This window comes from Rhagoletis zephyria, unplaced genomic scaffold, assembly GCF_001687245.7.
Source record: "Rhagoletis zephyria isolate East Lansing unplaced genomic scaffold, Rhagoletis_zephyria_1.1 Rzeph_scaffold_00006, whole genome shotgun sequence".
NCBI classification, from domain to species: Eukaryota; Metazoa; Arthropoda; class Insecta; order Diptera; family Tephritidae; genus Rhagoletis; species Rhagoletis zephyria.
In genome coordinates this window covers 240372-260507 of record NW_016157090.1, presented here as the reverse complement: position 1 = coordinate 260507, position 20136 = coordinate 240372, and the positions used below count along the sequence as shown (strand labels likewise).

Sequence of the window (20136 nt, the reverse complement as noted above, 5' to 3'; positions counted from 1 at the left end):
AATACAGGTTTGAGTATAAATCAAAGCCATCTAGCTTCCCCGGTTAATATAGGGAAAATTGTTCCTATTTGATTGATGTTTGCCTATTTATCCATATAAAGACCTAGAGAAAAAATTCTAAAGAGGTTAGCAGGAACTAATGCTGCAAAAGTTTTTAAAGACTCATATAGTCTTTGGTTTGATACAAGAGAAAATAAGACACAATATTAAGCAACTCTAAAAACTAAGGAATAAATCTAGCTAACGTATCCTGTATTTTTATTGGAGTAGGGATGCTCCTCTATCACGCATCTTGCTTTACAAAGAGTTTCGTTGAAACGACGGGTATCTTCCGAGAGATATCTTCCTGGGTATGAGTAGTATAAATATGGCGGTTCTGGAACCGGAGCAGCTAGCTATTTTTCTAAATATTCAGTTGTATTAAATTTTAAATCAATATCGTGTATATAAAAGAGTCGGTATCCATATAGTTTAAAGATAGTTTTCCTTGAAACTTAAGTTTCATATAATTATAATGAAAATTATACATTTTCCCACTTAGATAACTCTAATACAACAAAACCAATATAAATGGGTTTGTCATATAAAGTGTATGATCTATTTAGTTGTATAGCAACCATATTTTCTGTAAATGATGAACAGCGATGAGAGCTCGAGGTCCTAATACTTTCCCATTCACAAACGATTTTAATATACAATATACAATTCCTTATTTAGTGGACTAATATTAATACTTCCTGGAATATTTGAAAGTTCTTTAACGAATAAATGACAATCATATGAGGAAAGATTATATAAAGTTTTGCGATTTTAAAATTTAAATTGCAATCATTATGGGCTAGACCTCGATATTTTCCAGTTATATGACAATGATCAATTTTACTCTATCGATTCCTAAGGGTTTTTCACAAATGGAACAAACAATACTATTGCGTATCCAATTCTGTAGAAGTGAGGAAATTTATAGGTTTTATCTTCTTTAAATAATTAAAATAAATTTCCCTCGCATCATCAATTGAACTTTTAATAAATATCGAAGCTGAATCCTCACCAGCATATATTCTAAGTTTATCTAAATAATAACTAAATATACCTTTAATATAAAACTAAATGTACATGGCTTATGTTTCTGAATTGCTTTGCTGTTATTTGAAATTTCTAAATCTTCCTCTACTAAGACACATTCAAAGTCAGCATAAACTGCGAAAGGAACCTATGCTTTAAGTTTAATTCCGTTAAGGGCAGGATCGCCATTTAATGTTTTTGTACATGTGGTACATGTGCGCATCAAGTGTACCTCATTAAGTATGTACTGTGCCACTTCCTTATTAATTAAATGTGGTGGAGGGAAGTAAAACATATATATAAAAATTAGTTGTTATTGAGATCGTATTTGAAATCTTTTATTGCATAAATGCACTCCCTTGATTTATTTAGACAGCTTTTTAGGCTTGTTGCTGATTCACTATGTATAGTTGGTAAATTTGAAATTTTCTTCAACTGTGATGTAAACTGTAATCTACTATTCTCGGTATCTGTTGTTTAAAATTTCTCATGCTGACAGAAAATTTTCATTGGTTGCCGTCGGATGGTGTATCAGACGTTCAGCTTCACCTTTAAGCATGATTTCAGTCGATACAACATGTGATATGGAAAGTTTATATGAGGTGATTCAATAAGACCACAGATGTTCGCAATAGGACCATTGTTTCATGCACTGTCTGACAAGTGGCACCGTCTCGGTGGTAAAACCACATATTGTTCACTTTAACGCGTTGTTCAACTGAGTATCGCTCCATGACGTAAGTTCGCCCTGTAGTACCAATTGTTTGAAAAAAAGAAACATCACAAATAATTTATGTCTAAAGATCTGCCCCCACCCCCATATTACGCTAAAGAAAGTGCTCCGGGTTGCACCGTGGATTTAGTTCGCCACTTCGACTTCCTAAAAGCTCTTTAAATATTTCAAATCAACTACCGTTACCCAATTTAAAAATTTAACATATAAATTATTTACGTTTTCGTATCTCGAAGGACCATGTAAAGGGATAACCCTTGCCTGTTATGTATATGAATAACAGAATGAATGTGGTTAAACACTACGAAAACGCTAGCTCGCTACTTGGGTTATAATGGATGTTTGATAGAATTTCGTATCACTTGCCAATTGAAGATGATTTATTCACAAAATATTTAAACTAATAGTGATAAGAGAGGATCTTAGGTAGGAGTCATCTATGTATGGCCACAGGTTTAGTTATTTCTTACCTCTGACGAATAACTAAGCGAATGTTTGCTATGTTGCTACGACGAAAGATTATTTTTCTAGTTTTCCAAGTTTATTTTCAGCTCTCAAGTTGATTTTAAAATAACCATATATGAAATAAATATCAGCTTTTCAGTTAAGATTTCTTATATTACTGAGTATCTTCATTCAACTGACTTTCATTTAAATATTTAACATTTAAAGTAAATCATGTTGTCGTATTGTAAATATTGGAAGGAGTTTAGTATTGTCTTAGCTCTACAGCCGCATTTAGGTGAGCATTAAAATGCCCCACAATGATTCCAAAAGTAAAACGCAAGTAAAAACGTTGAGTCTTAAAGTGGGAATGTTTTATTCGGCTCATCGCCGTTCTTTTATATGCTTACAATCTACCTTATGAGTAATCTAATTTACAAACTTACATTTCTAAGTTGTTAGTCATGCTTATGATTCTNCTTTTTACTTAATATTGTGTGAACATTTTGTTTTGCTTAGCTGTCATGCTACAGTATCTCGAAGGACCAATTGTAGGGATAACCCTTGATTGTTTTATAAAAAAACGAGATTTCCCGATTGCTGGAATTATCGACCAGTGCAGTCCTGCAAAGCTTCGATGGTGCCGTAGCAACTGGGCTATTGGATCACATATTTGTTGGATTATGTGAGGAACAGCTTTGAAACTCTTCTTTTACTTTTACCGTTACCTTATTTAAACATTTAACATATAACTAAATCATGTTGCCGTATCTCGAAGGACCATTTAAAGGGGCACCCCTTAACCGTTTCGGGACGGGAACTTTTGTGACGTACAATCTCAAGGAAAAGTGTTTATTTCGTCTCCTATGGCTATTTTAAGAAAAGTAATTTGATAATATATTTTTAGCGCATCCCTAAAAGGAGATATTGTCCTGGGATAAAAACATCCCAAATCCATCTGTATTCAAAAATAGGTGATATTGTCCTGGGATAAAAACATCCCAAATCCATCTGTATTCAAAAATATTAATAAAAATTCTAGACTTAAATTCACTCGATTTCATTTTATTTTGTCGTTTATATATTCAATTTTATCTTATAAGACATTATATTTATATCTGATGGCAAGGANTATTTTTTTTTTGGTAGTTTTGGAGTAATTTGTTGTTAAATTTGTCCCATTTCAATCACCATGTTTTAGACTGGAGTAAGCCAGCCTTTGACATTGCAGGATCGCCAATGCAATAAATGCGATGTGTGGTAGAAGTTTGAGCATTATGCTTATCTCTCTAGGCGAATTGTCCGAGCCGAGCATAAGGGTGCGTTTTGTGTCTGTTTTATAATGTTAATCTGTTTACATACCAGTTTTGAGTGAACGTTTAGTTAAATTAAAAATTCGAAAACGTATTATTGAAATAGATGGCCTTACTTTGCCATCAAGTGCTTAGCCTTATATAGATTGTGCTGTGGACAGAGCTCTCAAGAAAGCCGCCTATCCAATCTAATCTTGTCTTGTCACTATGGGTGAGTGCCAAAGAGCAAGTTAGATTTATTAAAATGAAAAGTGTTTATGTTTTATTAGGTTTTAAAATCAACAGTGTTTATTGAATGATTTTCAGTAACTGAACTACTTATGAACTTGCTTCTACTTATATAGCGTTGAAAACAATCGATGGCTAACACATTTGGTAAATGTGTCAAACTATTTTGGTTTCAATTGCTTTTGGACCTTCCANGCAATGAAATGCAATAAAAGAATGCACGTTAAAGGGTTTATGACCCCAGAACGGTCATATGCCTGTTTGGCTTATCGTTTGGTTATTGTTTCCACGTTTACCTACTTTTGACGAAAGTCACTACATTATTTATGTCCAAGCTTATAAACTAGCATGAGAAATCCCTGTATATTCACAAGAGAAGAACAACAAAAGAAAATTGAAGAGACTGAAAAACAATCCTAGGATAGGCGATATCATATTTGTGTTGGTCCTATCTGGTGTTATTATGTGGTTATAGCTGGCCTTCTTCTTTCATAGGCAGAGAAGGTTCTGCCGTTCAATAGGCGGCCGTGAGGCTGCCGAAAACTATCTAGGCAACTTTGCAGTTGCCGAATTAGGAGAAATGATGAAGCTAAAGCATGTCAATCATATTCTGTTTTATTTACTAAATCTATTAAATCTGTTTGTACAAACTTTGTCACCGAAAGTGATTTTCATAACTCCGCCTCTTTCTTTTCGTTTTCATTATCATTGCATTGCTGAATGTGGAAGCAACCAATGATGAGGCAGCTGGCAGAGCTGAATACGTTGTCGAACTATTCTACTTGCGAGTGATCGACAAGCAACTAATCGAAATGTGCAGCGGTTGGCGGAAGCAGTGAGCATTCTATGTGATTTCGGTTACTTTTAAAAATGCTTCCAATTCCCTATAGTTTCCGGAAAAGCTGGGAATGGCTTTTGGGCCCAGTTGCAAATTAAAATCAGACATTGTTTTTATGCCTTGAGTTGACTCTGAGCTTAAAATTTCTTTTGGGATTTGTATTTCTGTTGTAATTGAAAAATTAAATTAATAAACAAAAAAAACTAGACATTGCTGCCATACGTTCGGAAGAATTCTGAAGCATTTTATACTGAGTCTCAGATAGTCAGTAGGCGGGAGCAAGACAATTGGTGGTAACAATACACCAGTGCAGTCATCAGGTCATGATATATTTGAAAAGTAATGTTACACCTAATATTAATATTCATTGCGTTTAAGTAGTTAGTAATATCCGGTACTCACGAAGATTGTTGTCCTTCTGGTCTCCGACCGTTGAAAGTAAAAGCCATGGTTACAATTTGGTCATCTCTGTCATGATAGATGGGTGTTATTTGTGCAAAACCCCTGGCATCGTTCTGGGTACGAGGTCGCACCTCAGATGTTCTGCGTGGTATTATCACATCTAGGTCAGTTGGGCCCGGTACGCGAGTCAACGATGCTCTAGGCACCCAAAACTTAACACCGGGTGAAAGGCGGGAAATGTCTCGTATAACCAACGGTCTATACAACTATGCTTAGGAGACTCCCAAGTCTATCCTCTCAAAACTGTTTGCAACGCATACTACTACACACAAACTACAACGCACAAACACATCGGGAACACAAGGGAAAAGAACTGCAGCTGCCAGGCCACATTATTTTCAGGTAAAACCATTGTGAACCAACATCTTTACATTGATTCAAACTAATTAGACAATTAATAAAACCACTAAACTAAAACGAGTTTTATTTGTCTTTTTTACTTATTTTTCAAACTTCAATGTGACCATTTTGCGCCCCGCATTTGAGCCGCACTGTGTCACATTGACGTTTTTATTGGCGTTGTAGTTTATATGCATCATGGTAGCATTTAAAACAATCATTCACTATGTAATTGGGCAATCTTTGTCCTGGATCGCCTTTTAAACACTTAAAAAATCGCTTTGATAATCGCTCGGGTTAAAGATTTCGGTTGTTGAATCACTTGTTTTCTTGCACAAACGGAAAATAACATTTGAAAATTGTAAATGTCATCACGCAATTGATCGATGTCATCTATATTATCAGCCCAAAAGTCAAAAGGATTAAGAAGTAGAGGGAAATCACTATCATCATCTGCGGTGGCATCGCTGTGGACGGTCATTAGAGCCAGCTCTTCCGCGTCGGCCTCCCCAAATCGCACCTGGTAAACAATTTAAACGATAAAACTCACGGCGTACTTCCACCGGAGTGCGTGCGTTAGATAGAGCGCGTACTGTTGTTTGAAGATTTATGTACGTCACATTGAGTGCTGATATTAATTTGTTCTCGGTATAAATGGATAATATTTTCTCCAGAGAACACCAAATTACCAATAGATCGTAGAGTACTAGCTATAAGGTTAAAATTGTTGCTACATCCCTTTATGGCTTGCTGCTGCTCAAAAGTAAGGCGCTGTCGATACACGTTCTCTATGCGCATGTAAGTGTGATCACACTGCTTCTGCGTTACTTTTGTCATCCTGTGCTCAAATTAAGCAAGCGACACTCGGTACATAGTTTGTACATGTGTTGTACATCATGTAAGTATCAAATCCAATTCGTCGAGTGGTAACTGGCAACGCTGATGGGGTTTTCGCTATAACAGTGGACATATCCTCAAGTACTTGCTTGAGATCCTCAAACACTTTGAAGAGCACATTCTCTACCTCTTTCTTGATTATGGTTTCCATGAATTCATTTCCTTTCTTCTCGAGAAAGCGTTCACTTCGTTGTTTATCACGCGAAGATTTTGCGTGGGCTTGGTAGATTTCTTTTTGAAATGATAAAGGAAATTCTTGTTTCATAAAATTTCTTACCTCATCAATTTGTAAAATATTTTCCATTTAGGATAAAATGCTTCCTTAACGATGCCATGTCGCATAGACTGAAAATACCAAAATTTTAATTAAAAATATATATGGCTCATTCCATCTCAAATCACCCAGGCCGGGGGAAAGTGAATTTAAGTTTGCGATAAAACTCACAGGGATTGTTCCTTGAACAATTTAAGGAGACACGTATTTTTTCTTTTTGCTCAGAAATGCGAATTTTTCGAATAATGAATTTTTTTCTTTTTGAGTACGAACGCTTCTTTTTTCCTCTCTTAATAGCAACTTTTGATGAAATCGTTTATAACTGCCGCAGAAAAGCAAGGATTCGAACGATTTTTGTTTTAAATTGCAGATATTGATCTACTGAATCGATCTAGTGAACTAAACTTCAGTAATTGTTTATTAATAATTAATTATTGTTTATAAACAAAATAAATTTTTTTTTTCAAATTGATTTTTTTCAAATTGCCACATCTTTTTTTTCTCTCAAACTTGTTTGTGTATTAGGGAATAGTATAAACTATTTTGAGTACGAGTAGCAATATGCTAAAAGTCGTCGTTTTCGAGTTATGATTTTTTTTCTGAAAATGCACTTATATGATGCCAGCAGATTTTCGTGCCGGTTGAGGGCACAAAAATTGTTGCCCATTATAACAAAATTTCCTTGCTGGAAATTTTTTAAGGTTGCCCGATCAGAGCCAAAAGTTTTTCCCAATTGGCCTCTAATTTTGGCCCAATTGGGGCCCAATTAGCGATTTGCCCAATCTACCGAAGATTTCCCCAACCAGTGCTCACAATTTGCTCAAAGTGAACATGCATACGCAATTAAAACGTTTTTATCGATAAAATCACACATACACACATCAAAATTCCCTAAGAAAAAAAATATTTTTTAATTTTTTTCTTGAAAAATTTTCCATATACAAATGGCATATTTTCAAAAACTAATTTTTTTTATGAAACATTTAAAAAATCTCTACCCTTTACCACTGGTGAGGGAAAGTAGAGGCTGTATATGTATATTTATACTTTAAATACTACACACAATAAATAATGACACAACCGGAGAGAATTTCGCACTAGACTGACTTCTGGTTTCCCAGAACCTTTATTTATATATTACATAAATTTCTACTCTAAATACATAAATTATCACTTATCCTACATACATATACCGGGTGTCCCAGAACTCAACGTCAAGTCGAAACGGGGTGACAGGATTGATTGTAACCATCATGAGAAAAATCAGAAAAAATCTATCCCATGCAGTTTGAAAATGATGGGCATTTCAGAAAAACCTAGAAATTTGGTCAAACTGTAACCATTTTTCGGTTATTGTGGTTAATTTTTATTATTTTTGTTCATTTAAACTTTGGAACCTTAACCCTAAATAACATTTCTAGAATCTAAGTCAAAAATAATGACCCAATTGCCCGTTTTCTAGAATTAAGACTATTTGTTAAACTATGAATTAAATTTTTTTATAATTTGTCGACTTGAAGGGCCTCCTTAAAAAAAAAAAAAAATGTGCTAAAGTGCCGTGGCAAGTGCAAAAGTTCGCACATTTAATCAGGACTGTAAAATGGTACAATACTTGTTAGTTTCATACTAAAAAAAAAAAACCAGTAAAAAAATAAAAACCTCAACCCGATTTTTGCTAACCCATTTTACTCAGTTCAAATGTTTTTTATTCGCACAAGCTCTTGGTAGGTTCTTAATTTTACGACAAAATGATGAGAGAGATGGATAGTGGACATGTTTGCCATGAGCGAGCGAGACAGATAGTGACGCCACTTTTACCAAAGTCAACAAAAGTAAGTAAAATTAATAAAATAATGAAAACTCGACCTAGTTTAGTTTAGGTTTATTGGAATAAAAGTCAGATAGGGAAATAACATTTTTTATTACAATAAATGTTCAAATTGTTTACCATCAGCCTCAATACACGCCCTACCTCTTTTAAAAAAGATCTACTTATTAGCCGGGCATATCCTCGAGAGTGGATGTCCTCAGCAGCTTGAGAAATTCGTTCACGCAGCTCGGCTACGCTCTCAATAGGCTTTGAATAAACTTTTTCTTTGAGAACGCCCCAATAAAAAAAATCCAAATCTGGGGAATGGGCTGGCCACGAGATAGTGCCTGAACGTTCAATCCACCTTCCCGGATATTCCTGGTCAAGGAAATCTCTTACTTGCACTGCGTAATGCGCTGGGCAGCCATCTTGTTGATACCACATGTGGCGCGAACTGTTAGTGGTATGTCCTCTAACAAAGTTGGTAAATTTTCTCGTAAAAAATGTGGGTAATTCGTGCCATTCAAGTTCTCAGGCAGGTCTAAAGGCCCAATAATTTTGCCGTTTAAAATTCCGGTCCACAGGTTTACTTTAAAGCGATACTGGGATCTATCTTCTGGCATTAAATGTGGATTCGCCACATGCCACTCGTGATAATTGTTTAACCATCATTTTTAATTTTTAAACATTTTTTTAATTTGAACATTTATTGTAATAAAAAAAGGTTATTTCCATATCTGACTTTTATTCCAATAAACCTAAACTGTAGTGCTTATTGCTATTTTTGGTATGTGCAGATGTGGTAGATGCAAACAACCGAATACCCTAAGGACCAATGCACTGGTTTGTTGTTTATAGCATCTTATCGACAACTACTTGTGGCAATAAATTTTGTTCTTCGTTTAGGTTTCCGATAAGAAACTGAACAGAGGTTAATAAATAGGTTAGTTAAATCTTAAATGTTTTACCCTTACCACGGGTGGGAGGAAGTAAAACATCAAAAGAAAAGATGAAGCTGTTAGTTGAGATTGTCTTTCAAATCTGATTTACTTATTCTAAACGTTCACTTTTTATACAATTTCTTAGTGAGATCAAGAAAGAAACCAATGCATTGTTAAGACTACTGATAAGCAATATATCTGAGTATGCAATCTTATGATGTAGTGATAAGTTGATATCGTAAAATCGAATAATATACTCGTACCGATAACACAAACGTCGAAAATTTAGCGCCACAAGAAAGGGCCGTTTCACAACACTGTTTCTCGCTTCTACCTTTTCTCCGAAAAAAAATTATTGTTCACTGTCTCAATCTCCCGCATTTATCACGTCGCCCGCTTTGCAGGCAGCACGAATAGCGGAATTAAACGACGTAGCGAACACAGATGGGGCATTCTACGAGCGCACACCTCTAAAAACATTGGTTTGTTAACAAGGCAACATGTATGCCGAGCGCACGATCACACCATGCCGCCGCCGCCGCTCGGTTTCTTTCGTCTAAATCCCGCTATTCCTTCTCAAATGCAGCGCTCGAGTGCATGTACCGTCAACTTATATATGGCTTACGAAGGAGACAGTGATTTCGTTTCTTTTGAGTTGACATAAATTTAATTAACGTGCGTAGATGTGATTATTATTCGCATCTGCAACTACCTTTTTTTAAACATTTAACATCTAAATATAATGATATTTTCGTATCTCGAAGGACCATATAAAGGGATACCCCTTTGTCCTCTCACCAATGTTTTTCGCTAAAGTGATGAGAAGAAATATACTTATTGCTCTGCTGCACAGTGTAACTTTTGTCATTTTTAGGATGCCAAAATTAATAACAGCCAAACCAATGGACCAATTCATTTGAAATTTTGCAGTGTGGTTACAGATACCTAAATCTGATTTGAAAATGAAAATGGGCCTGTTCCGCCCACTTTTTCCCCTTGCCCTCATATAAGGTGAAATTTCACATAATCATATTTTCTAGTTAAAACGCATTTTCCAGTGGGAATATAAATAAAAATTGTTTAGATTTCTTAACTTTACAGTTAGAGGCTTTTGATTAATATTTAAAAAATTTTATTTTCAAAGTCAAACACAGCTCAGGTACATATATTTGTAAAAACTAAATCGAAATACATACAATAAATAAAAAGTGATATTTTAAAGTTAGTCGGAGTCAATATCGTCGACATTCTCTGGTTCCGATAGTAAGCTAATAACTTCACTCGTTAATGGTCGCCGCTTTGTCCTAGGGGTTTTCCGCAAACTATTTATGAACGGGTCTGACGATATCAGCAATCTGTGCAGCAAATCCAAGTTACTACAAATTCTTGACTTTTTTCTCGTGAAAAGTTTACGATAGTTTCGTGCATCTTTGTTTCTGGACTCTTGAGCTTCTTCCGAAAGTTGACCAATAGGAAGAACAGAAGACACGATTATACTCTTTCCATGAAACAGAATTTTATGTACCCTCACTGGCATATTGTACCAAGCATATTCCGATAAATATAGTTCCCTTGTCTCTGTCACATAATGGCCAAAAGCTTCAGCATTTATTTGAAACCCACATCCTATGCATGAAAGTATTGTATGAAACCTTTTCAAAAGATTGATGTTTATGCCGGTTATGTCTGATGTTATTTCAGGATCTCCAAAGAATCTTCTCGCAGTGTTGCCATCATTTGTGTTGCCGGTTTTTTGCTTTGGCATATCAATCAAAAGACCAACTTCTTTCCTGAATCTTTTTTGTATATGTTCTTTCTTCTTTTTCATCTTTTCCTTATTTTCTTCGCCCCGCACACACCAGGTCTTCATTTCCATTCGATAAGCGATGTGTAGCATACATTCCATGCATCGTATCCAAGAATGTAAAGGGGAAATTCCGAAAGCAAGCATGCTTTCGTCAATATTTCGCTCTGAGAGGGCTCGCATATTGTTCATATCTTTTGGTGAAGCCCCACATATGTAGCACTTTTGCGATGATGTATATGCCGATAGAGCGTTGCAAACTTTGCCATCAATCATGCACAACACAATCGTCGATTTCACTAGAAAGTTTAGGTTTTCCGTTTGAATTGTTGTAGGACGAAGACTGGAAATTTGGTCTTTGACAGATTGCACCTCCTTTGAAATAACATCTCGTGTTTCTTTTGTAAAAACAAATTTTATCGGGCGGCAGTATCTCGTGGAAGATGGAGCAGGATTACTCCAAACTATAACCTTACGTCCGTCAACTATTGTATACATTTCAAGGAGTACTAGTGAAATGAAAAACATACTAGTGTCCGATTTGTTATCTTCCGAAAATTGCTGTTTGTAACAGCTATGCTCAGCTCCATCACATCCCCATTTAATAATTGCATTTAGTTCATTAACTTCAGGAATAGAAAGCAATACCTCTTCTTGTGCAAGACACAATCTTCGTAAGCTGTGATCAATTAGGGATTGCAATTCAATTTCAGCATAGGTTTCCGTTACGGTAATTTTTTCAGGATAGCATAAAACCTTTGATTCTTTTAGACAGTTATATGAAGGATATATTTTCCTGTTAACTTCTGAAGTGTGCTGCCGGATCATTGAGTATTCATGTGTTGAAAGATTTGAGTCAACTATCATCGCAATTGCTTGATCTGGTGTCAAACTTTTCTTATTTTCATCCGATAGTCGGGACTTTTTGTATGCAGTGCCTCTTGATGGTGATGCTGAGGACAACTCCTCAACTATTTTTGCAGAATTTCTTTTTCCTGATGATCGTAATTTCAATTCCGCTGCCATTAACAGTTGATCATTATCGACATTGTTCATTAGTTCCTTAGCTTTTCGCTTTCTTGTGCGTATAGATAACTCAGCGAAGGTTTTTGTTGGCCTCCCCGGCCTAGGAATATCACGAGAAGTGCATGGCTCAACATCAAGGATACAATCTTTGAAATCATGATTTTTTGATAACCATTGAGACTCTTGCTCAATAAATTTTTTTGTAGATCGGCCACAACGTTCCCATCTCATACGAATATCATGACTTAGCCTCATGATGTATTGTTTTAGTTTTAAATGATCCACATCTCTTCCAATTACACTCAAAATATGGTTTAGCATAGCTTTGTGCTTTTCTTCATTGTTGCTTTTTAGCCAAACTTCAAAGAGTGGATTTCGTGGTACAGCCATAATTAATTGATGATAGGTATAGGCAAATTTGGTACAGCGCAGTTGGTTATACTTCAATGCAATCCTTTTTTAGTATGATGCATTTTTAGCTATGTTCTTTATTTATATAGTCTTAGCGAAAGCACTCACTTGCTTAAAAGTACTACCTAGAATAGACGACCCTCAGGTAGACGTGCTCGATGGTTATAAGGGATAAGAGCACAACATAGATTTTAAAGGCTCGCTAACAATAGGAAAACCCATATGACAAACAATGAAGGCTATTTAGTACACAACTTTCCTTTTTCTGGGTTTTTACCATTTCAGGTATAACTGTCTTTTTTGCGGATGTAGTATCGTAGACTTGAATTGAAGACATTCCATTGTTAGGTCATTGTGCATTCATATATGAGTAAGGGCATGCTGACCTTGAGTTAGCGATATGCAAAAATGACATAGTGTCGGCAAACTTCTGCATTGTTTTTTTTTTTATCTGAAACTATATTAAATTCCCTTTGTATATGTATATAATCATCAAGGCGAATTCGAGCGAAGTAAGTAAGTTCTATTCTATTGAAAACGAAAAATTTTCTAAGCTTTCCAAATTTTTAGTGGCTGTCTAAAAAAAAAAAAAAAAAAAATTAAAAAAATACCTACGTGGCTGAAACTTACCAATGCTGTTATAAACTACCCAAGTATGTAAAATAAAATAGTTTCAAGTCAAACCAGTTATCCAAAAATCCACCACGTGGCCACAAAGTTAATCAAAATTTTTAGACTGTGAAACGATTTTTACACTTGTTGCAATCAGCAAAGTTACATAACGGTTATCATGAGGATTGTGGGTTGTTTGCTTTGCTTTGAATACATTTTCTTAACAGTTGGTTATTTATCTGTAGCATATCAAAAAATTTTGAAGATTGGAGCACATTGTTTTTTTGACTTTTGGCATCCTAAAAGTGAAAAAAGTTACACTGTGCGGTCGTATGACTGACATGAGCATATGACCACTTTTTGCTTTTTATGAGTACATAGCGCCAACGCTTCTAGAATGGCACTTGCTTCTGCAGAGAATATTGAGGAAAGAGGGATCATTTGCTTTATGCTTAGATAAGAACCAGATTCGGTCGTAACGCTAAACGCTGTTGAGTAGTTTGTTTTGGAGCCATCTGTGTAAATGATAGTCCATCCGTTCTTTTTGAGGTCGGTTGTTTTTTGTAGAAACAGTTGTTTAAAGGTGGAGTTAGGGGTACTGTCTTTTTTATATCTATTTAACGACCAGTCGCATGACGCCTGATTAATTTTCCAAGGAGGGTTGTGATTATCGATTGCCCGGAGTTTTCGAGTTATCCAATTCTTGTAAGAATGGATATCCGCGAGTATATCACCCGAAGAATACCTAACCGGCCATATATCATCAGCGTTGACCAAGAGCTCACCTTCAAATTTTGCTCCTGGGATTGAATTATATTTAATAAAATCACGCCGCATTACTGCCGATGTTGCTGGATTTGAAAGGCGATGCAGTAAATCTCGCATAGTGTCTGGATTAATTACGAGACTATCGTATTCCTCATCGCACAAATCGCGCGTTGGATAACCAACATGCCAGATGAATCCGTCCTGTTCAACCTTTCCAATGCAGTCAAGTATCATCGCCATAACGTTTGGGACCTGTGTGATCAAGATCAATTCTTCCCGTATCTCATCAGCCAAGAAGATATGTTGGAGGGCGTTTTCCACGGAAACAGCTTCGGTCTGTATCTGTTGTGCTAAATACAGTTTCAGGTGCACTAACAAAAGGTGAACCCTATATACAACATGGATTGTTGCAATCTCAGCAATTGCTGCAGTATTCCATGTAGTACAAGTGCGTTGATAAGCAATGGCAGTGGCAAAGCCCACAGCACGGGTTGTTATGGACATTGGCGCAGCACGGGGCTGGACGGAAATTTGGACCGTATTTACGACCTCAGCGATCTTTCCATCTCTATCTGAATCCAATAATCCATAAGTAGCCTTGAGCTTGTTAGTGAACGCTTCCTATTGTTGATCACTCACTCTTGCACGAAATGCTTCCGTTGATTTTTTCTGAGCGCCCTTCCCTTTTCTTTTAGTACCATTCTTCTTCTTATTCTCTTCTGGCTTGGGTTGCGAAGCAGCAGCTTCAGGTAATGCAACATTCTCCTTCTTTTCAGACATGTTGTAGATATTTTGGTTTCTCCGTCAATTCAGTAACGAAAATCTGTGGATGAGGATAAAAAACACAGTTGCCTTGTCAAAATTTTGGTTTATTCAATAAAACTTAAGTCTATACAAAAATGTGATGCAAAGTCGTTTCCATAACCCCGCCTCTTAATTCCAATATTTCAGCTTGTAGTGCAAGGGCAACCAAGCAGAAGAGTGCATGCTACTATGTTTACATTGCTGGATTGTTTAGTCAGCAATAATGGCATGTGTGTTTTGTGGTGCTGCAGCAGACGAAATTGTTCTGTCTTTGCCAGTACAGTTGTCCCCTGTTTCGCCTAGTATTTCAACGAGTTGTATCTTATTCACTTTCGTTTTCCGGGCCGTGTTCTGGCAACTGGATTTCTTCTACATAAATGGAATCATCTGCAGTTGTATCATCTGCGTTATCGTCCACAATCTCTTCAGATATTAAATGGCTTGCCATCACTATTTTTCTCTGTTCTACCCTGATTAGTGTATGCTTGCTGTTCTTCACGATCAAGTACGCTAAGTTTTCTGCCATTTTGACTTATATAAATTTTGTTTCGTTGCATAAAACTTGATAATAAAAACTGTAGATACATATATCTATTCAGGTGAAATTCATCTTTGTACTACTGAAATAAAATTAATTAACGTGCGTAGATGTGATTATTATTCGCATCTGCCACTACCTTTTTTTAAACATTTAACATCTAAATATAATGATATTTTCGTATCTCGAAGGACCATATAAAGGGATACCCCTTTGTCCTCTCACCAATGTTTTTCGCTAAAGTGATGAGAAGAAATATACTTATTGCTCTGCTGGTTTAAGTGCAACTGAATCCACACTCTGTGCAAACCACATGTGTATAAGTACATATATAGCTACAAGATTCAACACCTTTACTGTTTTGTAGCAGAAAACAGTATTTAAAGCTGGCAACATATCCGTTACTGGATTTGTACTGATTTATTTAAAATTGAAGGGGTATATATTTATATTCCTTGCTCCTAATTGCTTCATAAATAAATGTGACATATCGGCGCAAATTGGAGCCACAAGGCGTTGGGAACAGGTTCAGAAAAAATCGGTTTACCGTGTAAAACGCTTTAGACTCGAGCATCAAAAAAATCACTAATCTATATAATTACACTCGATGTCACTCCTATTATTCCGTTTGTTTTTTTTTCAAGTTCTCCCGAGCTTGATTAAATATAAACATTTAACATTTATGAACGTTACCTTTTCGTGGCTTAGCCATATGTTATATGGTTCGCTGTCATAGCTTAGACGCTAGCAAAAAAAAAAAAAAACTAAAACTCCGTGATCAATGTAAACTGAGCATAAAATTGACAAGGTTAAAAAACAAAGAACCAAAAAAATATTAACCCTCAAACCGGCAAACTTTAAATAATGATCAGAAACGGTTGGGAATTTTTTTCTAGCTTAATTAGGACATAATAAACTCAATTCCGTCAACAGAAAGTCAATATGTCGTTTCGTTTGCCTGCCAGGTGAGAAATAAGAAACAGTGCNATTGCTTAAATTTCTTATATCACTGCTTCGTCAGTCTGCGTGACGCGCGTTCGCTTAGCTTAGACGCTAGCAGAAAAAACTTGCACTCGACGTCACTCCTATTACTCCGTTTGTTTTTTCAAGTTCTCCCGAGCTTGATGAAATATAAACATTTAACAGTTATGAACGTTAACTTTTCGTGGTGTGACTGGCGATAAATGGGTATCTGACCATAATCGATGCTATTGTATACAGCTACATATAGGCACTGTAATCTTATTTAATACAGACCACAAATTGTTTATATCACTGCTGACCATATGTTGTGTGGTACGTTGTCATAGCTTAGACGCTACCAAAAAAAAAACTAAAACTCCGTGATCAATGCAAAGTGAGCATAAAATTGATAAGTTTAAAAAACAAAGAACCAAAAAAATATTAATATTGCTTAAATTTCTTATATCACTGCTTCCCCAGACTGTGTGATGCGCGTTTGCTTAGCTTAGATGCTAGCAGAAAAAACTTAAGTTCCAGTGATCAATATCAACTGAGCATAATATTGAGCGTATCAAATCCTTATTAGTTTAATATTGCTTAAATTTCATATATCACTGCTTCCCCATATGGTATGATGTGCGTTTGCATCGGCGGGATCGCCATGCATGCAGGGTGGAGAGCCATTTTTTTTTTTTTTAAGAAATAGCCACTTCATATTTATACAGCAGAGTGGCTTCTGATAATCACTAGGCGGCCGCCGTGAAGTTGTCCAAATGGATGAGGATAAAAAACATAGTTGCCTTGTCAAAATTTTGGTTTATTCAATAATACTCAAGTCTATACAAAAATGTGATGCAAAGTCGTTTCCATAACCCCACCTCTTAATTCCAATATTTCAGCTTGTAGTGCAAGGGCAACCAATCAGAAGAGTGCATGCTACTATGTTTACATTGCTGGATTGTTTAGTCAGCAATAATGGCATGTGTGTTTTGTGGTGCTGCAGCAGACGAAATTGTTCCGTCTTTGCCAGTACAGTTGTCCCCTGTTTCGCCTAGTATTTCAACGAGTTGTATCTTATTCACTTTCGTTTTCCGGGCCGTGTTCTGGCAACTGGATTTCTTCTACATAAATGGAATCATCTGCAGTTGTATCATCTGCGTTATCGTCCACAATCTCTTCAGATATTAAATGGCTTGCCATCACTATTTTTCTCTGTTCTACCCTGATTAGTGTATGCTTGCTGTTCTTCACGATCAAGTACGCTAAGTTTTCTGCCATTTTGGCTTATATAAATTTTGTTTCGTTGCATAAAACTTGATAATAAAAACTGTAGATACATATATCTATTCAGGTGAAATTCATATTTGTACTACTGAAATACATACATTTACGAATTCGCTACTGGACTCTACTCGCATTATTAGATTTATCTTCGTTGCAAAAAAAGAGTACTACAAGAATATAATTACTATTATTGTGACCGCTGTGACTTCTTCCTCTTGTGCCAAACCTCAGAAAGGTGGTTATTTTTGACGGCTCTTAGAGCTGTTTAGTTGAGTAACCCTTTCCCGTTTCGTTACGGGGCTGTCAGTGCCGGTTACCACCAGTAATTTTTTGTTTGATACGGTCTAATGTATACACAGCCAACCATCGAATGCCAACTGCAGATATTGAAATTGTGAATGGACTGATTTAGGACTGAATAATCGACAATAATGGCTTTGCGGCTCCCGCCGTTTTAATTTTAAAAGTCTACCGATTCCTATGGCTTGTAAACACGCCAAATATTGAGCTTTTGCTGATTAATCGGCGTCCTAAATCAGTTATAGAATCGAACATGTATAAACATGGCATTTTTCATAAAATTTTATAAGCGAAATTTCCACTAGGCATTGAAATAGCCAAAAATGTGGCGTTTTACGTTAAATTACCGGGAACTACTTACCTTAGGAAAATACTTTGCATTGAATATTAGGTTTTTTATGAATGTTTTATAAAAATTCTTTTATTGTGATGTAATTATAAATAGTTCTTAAACACTATGTTGTAAGCTTGAGAGAAATATAATACTCATGCCCCTAGTATACGAATATTTAAGTAAAAAATTATATTTTGGTTGTATTTAATTATTTGGAGAACGTAAAATTTTTAACAAATAAGAGTATGAAAAAATATTGTTAACACAGGATACAAAGCATCAGTATCTTTATTTCTAAACCGCACTAGAAGAAAAGTTCTGACTTACGCAACGTAGTTTAAAACCAACATGTAACAGTGGTTGCGCACATTTGGTATTACAATCTACTGAGGTTTAGAAATGAAAGAGACTGATGCTTTGTGATTTAACGTTTTGTAGTGCACCCTCAATAACACGGGAGAAAATTGTAAAAAATGCACAAAATTAAAATTTTTCTTTAATATTCTGCTATAATTTAATCGTTAGAAACTACATGTCACGTCATACTAGTCAAGAAAATGTGAACAAATATTGTGAAAATTTTCCCATTAGTTTAAAGCTTAAATTAAGTCCAACATTTTTAGAGTATTATTTCTTAAATACAATTACAAGTTTAACGACTAAAAATGAGAACTGTTCAAACTGTTTGAAAAGCTGCACATTTTATGTAACACATTTATATGAACTGTTGTTAAAAATCAATCGAAAAAATAAAATTTGAAACGCTCCTAAAATTTAACTAATATGTTTCACTTCAACCTGCAGTAGCAAAACGGATGCGGTAAGTAATAGCAAACAATGTACAAGTTTACATGGTACTAGCAAAAATTCTTTTTTTATACAGGGTACTCGCCCAGGAGATAATTTCAGGAGTAAGAAGCCCTTCCGAAAGGCTTTCCTGAGAGTCAAGAGGCCTTACAATCTACATTCCTTTCTTTTTTGTATGGAGTGGCACAAATTGAAGGGCTTCTTCTTTCGCTACCCGTGGAAGGGCTTTTATATAAGGCCTTTTGGAGGAGTTCTTTTAAAGTTGCTTCTTTAATTTATAAAAAGCATACATCTTTTAACTGGTGAAGTACTGGTACTTTTCGGAAATTTGGCCACCTTATTGCTGCAGGCTCCTTAGTAACACCAACGTCAAGGCGCTCGCCGCCACAAATCGGAGCGGCTCGGCCAAACACTAACATTAGGTGCGTTCAGAATTGGAACTTAGTTCTGTTAACAAGGAATTTCCATAAATTATAAGTTGAAAATAAAAGAGACTGATGCTTTGTCTGGATGCATTTCTGAACACACCCATATGTGTAAGCGCCAATTTATTTATGTATTGCTGCAGGGATGTGTCGGAAAGTCTTATTTATATACGCAAATACATGTCGTGTAAGAACACTTTACAAAAGTACGTTCCCACGGTACGTAATTCGCTCTCCCATTCGTAATTGTGACCCCAATTACCCTACGAATTACGTCATTCGCCATAAAAAATTTTGAGAGCGAATCACCTCATTTGTAAGTAATTCAGTCTCAATTACCTTGCGAATTACGAACAAATCGTTGTCTTCCGTAATTTTTGTCGGAATTTCATTGAAATTGCGGGTTTATTAATGGCGAAAAAAATTTTTTCTGTAGTACCTGGAATTAATATAAAAAAAAAATTAAAAATAAATAAATTTAAATCTTTATTTTAACTTACTTTTTTCTCCATCATCGGGTGTTCACAGCAAAACACAAGAACAAGAAGTGGAACTGCCAAACGAATTACGGATGCGTCGCAGAAACATGGTAATTCGCGAAGTACTTCAGTCTTTATTATTTGTTTACCTAGTTCCGTTAGAATTGTCTGTAATTTTTTTTACTTCTCATGCACCTATTAAATGCATACATCTTTTATTTACGCGTTTCATGTTTT

General features: G+C 35.7%; 2 protein-coding genes across 3 annotated transcripts in view; one reads left to right on the top strand and one right to left on the bottom strand.

The window, feature by feature from the left end:
- The window catches only part of Vlet (COMM domain containing 10 protein valette), a 64689-nt gene that overhangs the window by 24336 nt on the left and 20217 nt on the right, over positions 1 to 20136 (top strand). The window lies entirely within an intron of this gene.
- LOC108379631 (uncharacterized) lies at positions 13024 to 14487 on the bottom strand. Its single transcript, XM_017636015.1, has 2 exons — positions 13825 to 14487; positions 13024 to 13690 (listed from the first exon to the last, which is right to left on the bottom strand). Exons 1-2 carry the CDS (start codon positions 14467 to 14469, stop codon positions 13679 to 13681), a joined length of 657 nt encoding a protein of 218 aa, XP_017491504.1. The 5' UTR covers positions 14470 to 14487; the 3' UTR covers positions 13024 to 13678.

Bases quoted from the DNA above. Each gene is read 5' to 3' on its own strand.
- LOC108379631 (XM_017636015.1), bottom strand. From the start codon at position 14,469: ATGTCCATAACAACCCGTGCTGTGGGCTTTGCCACTGCCATTGCTTAT.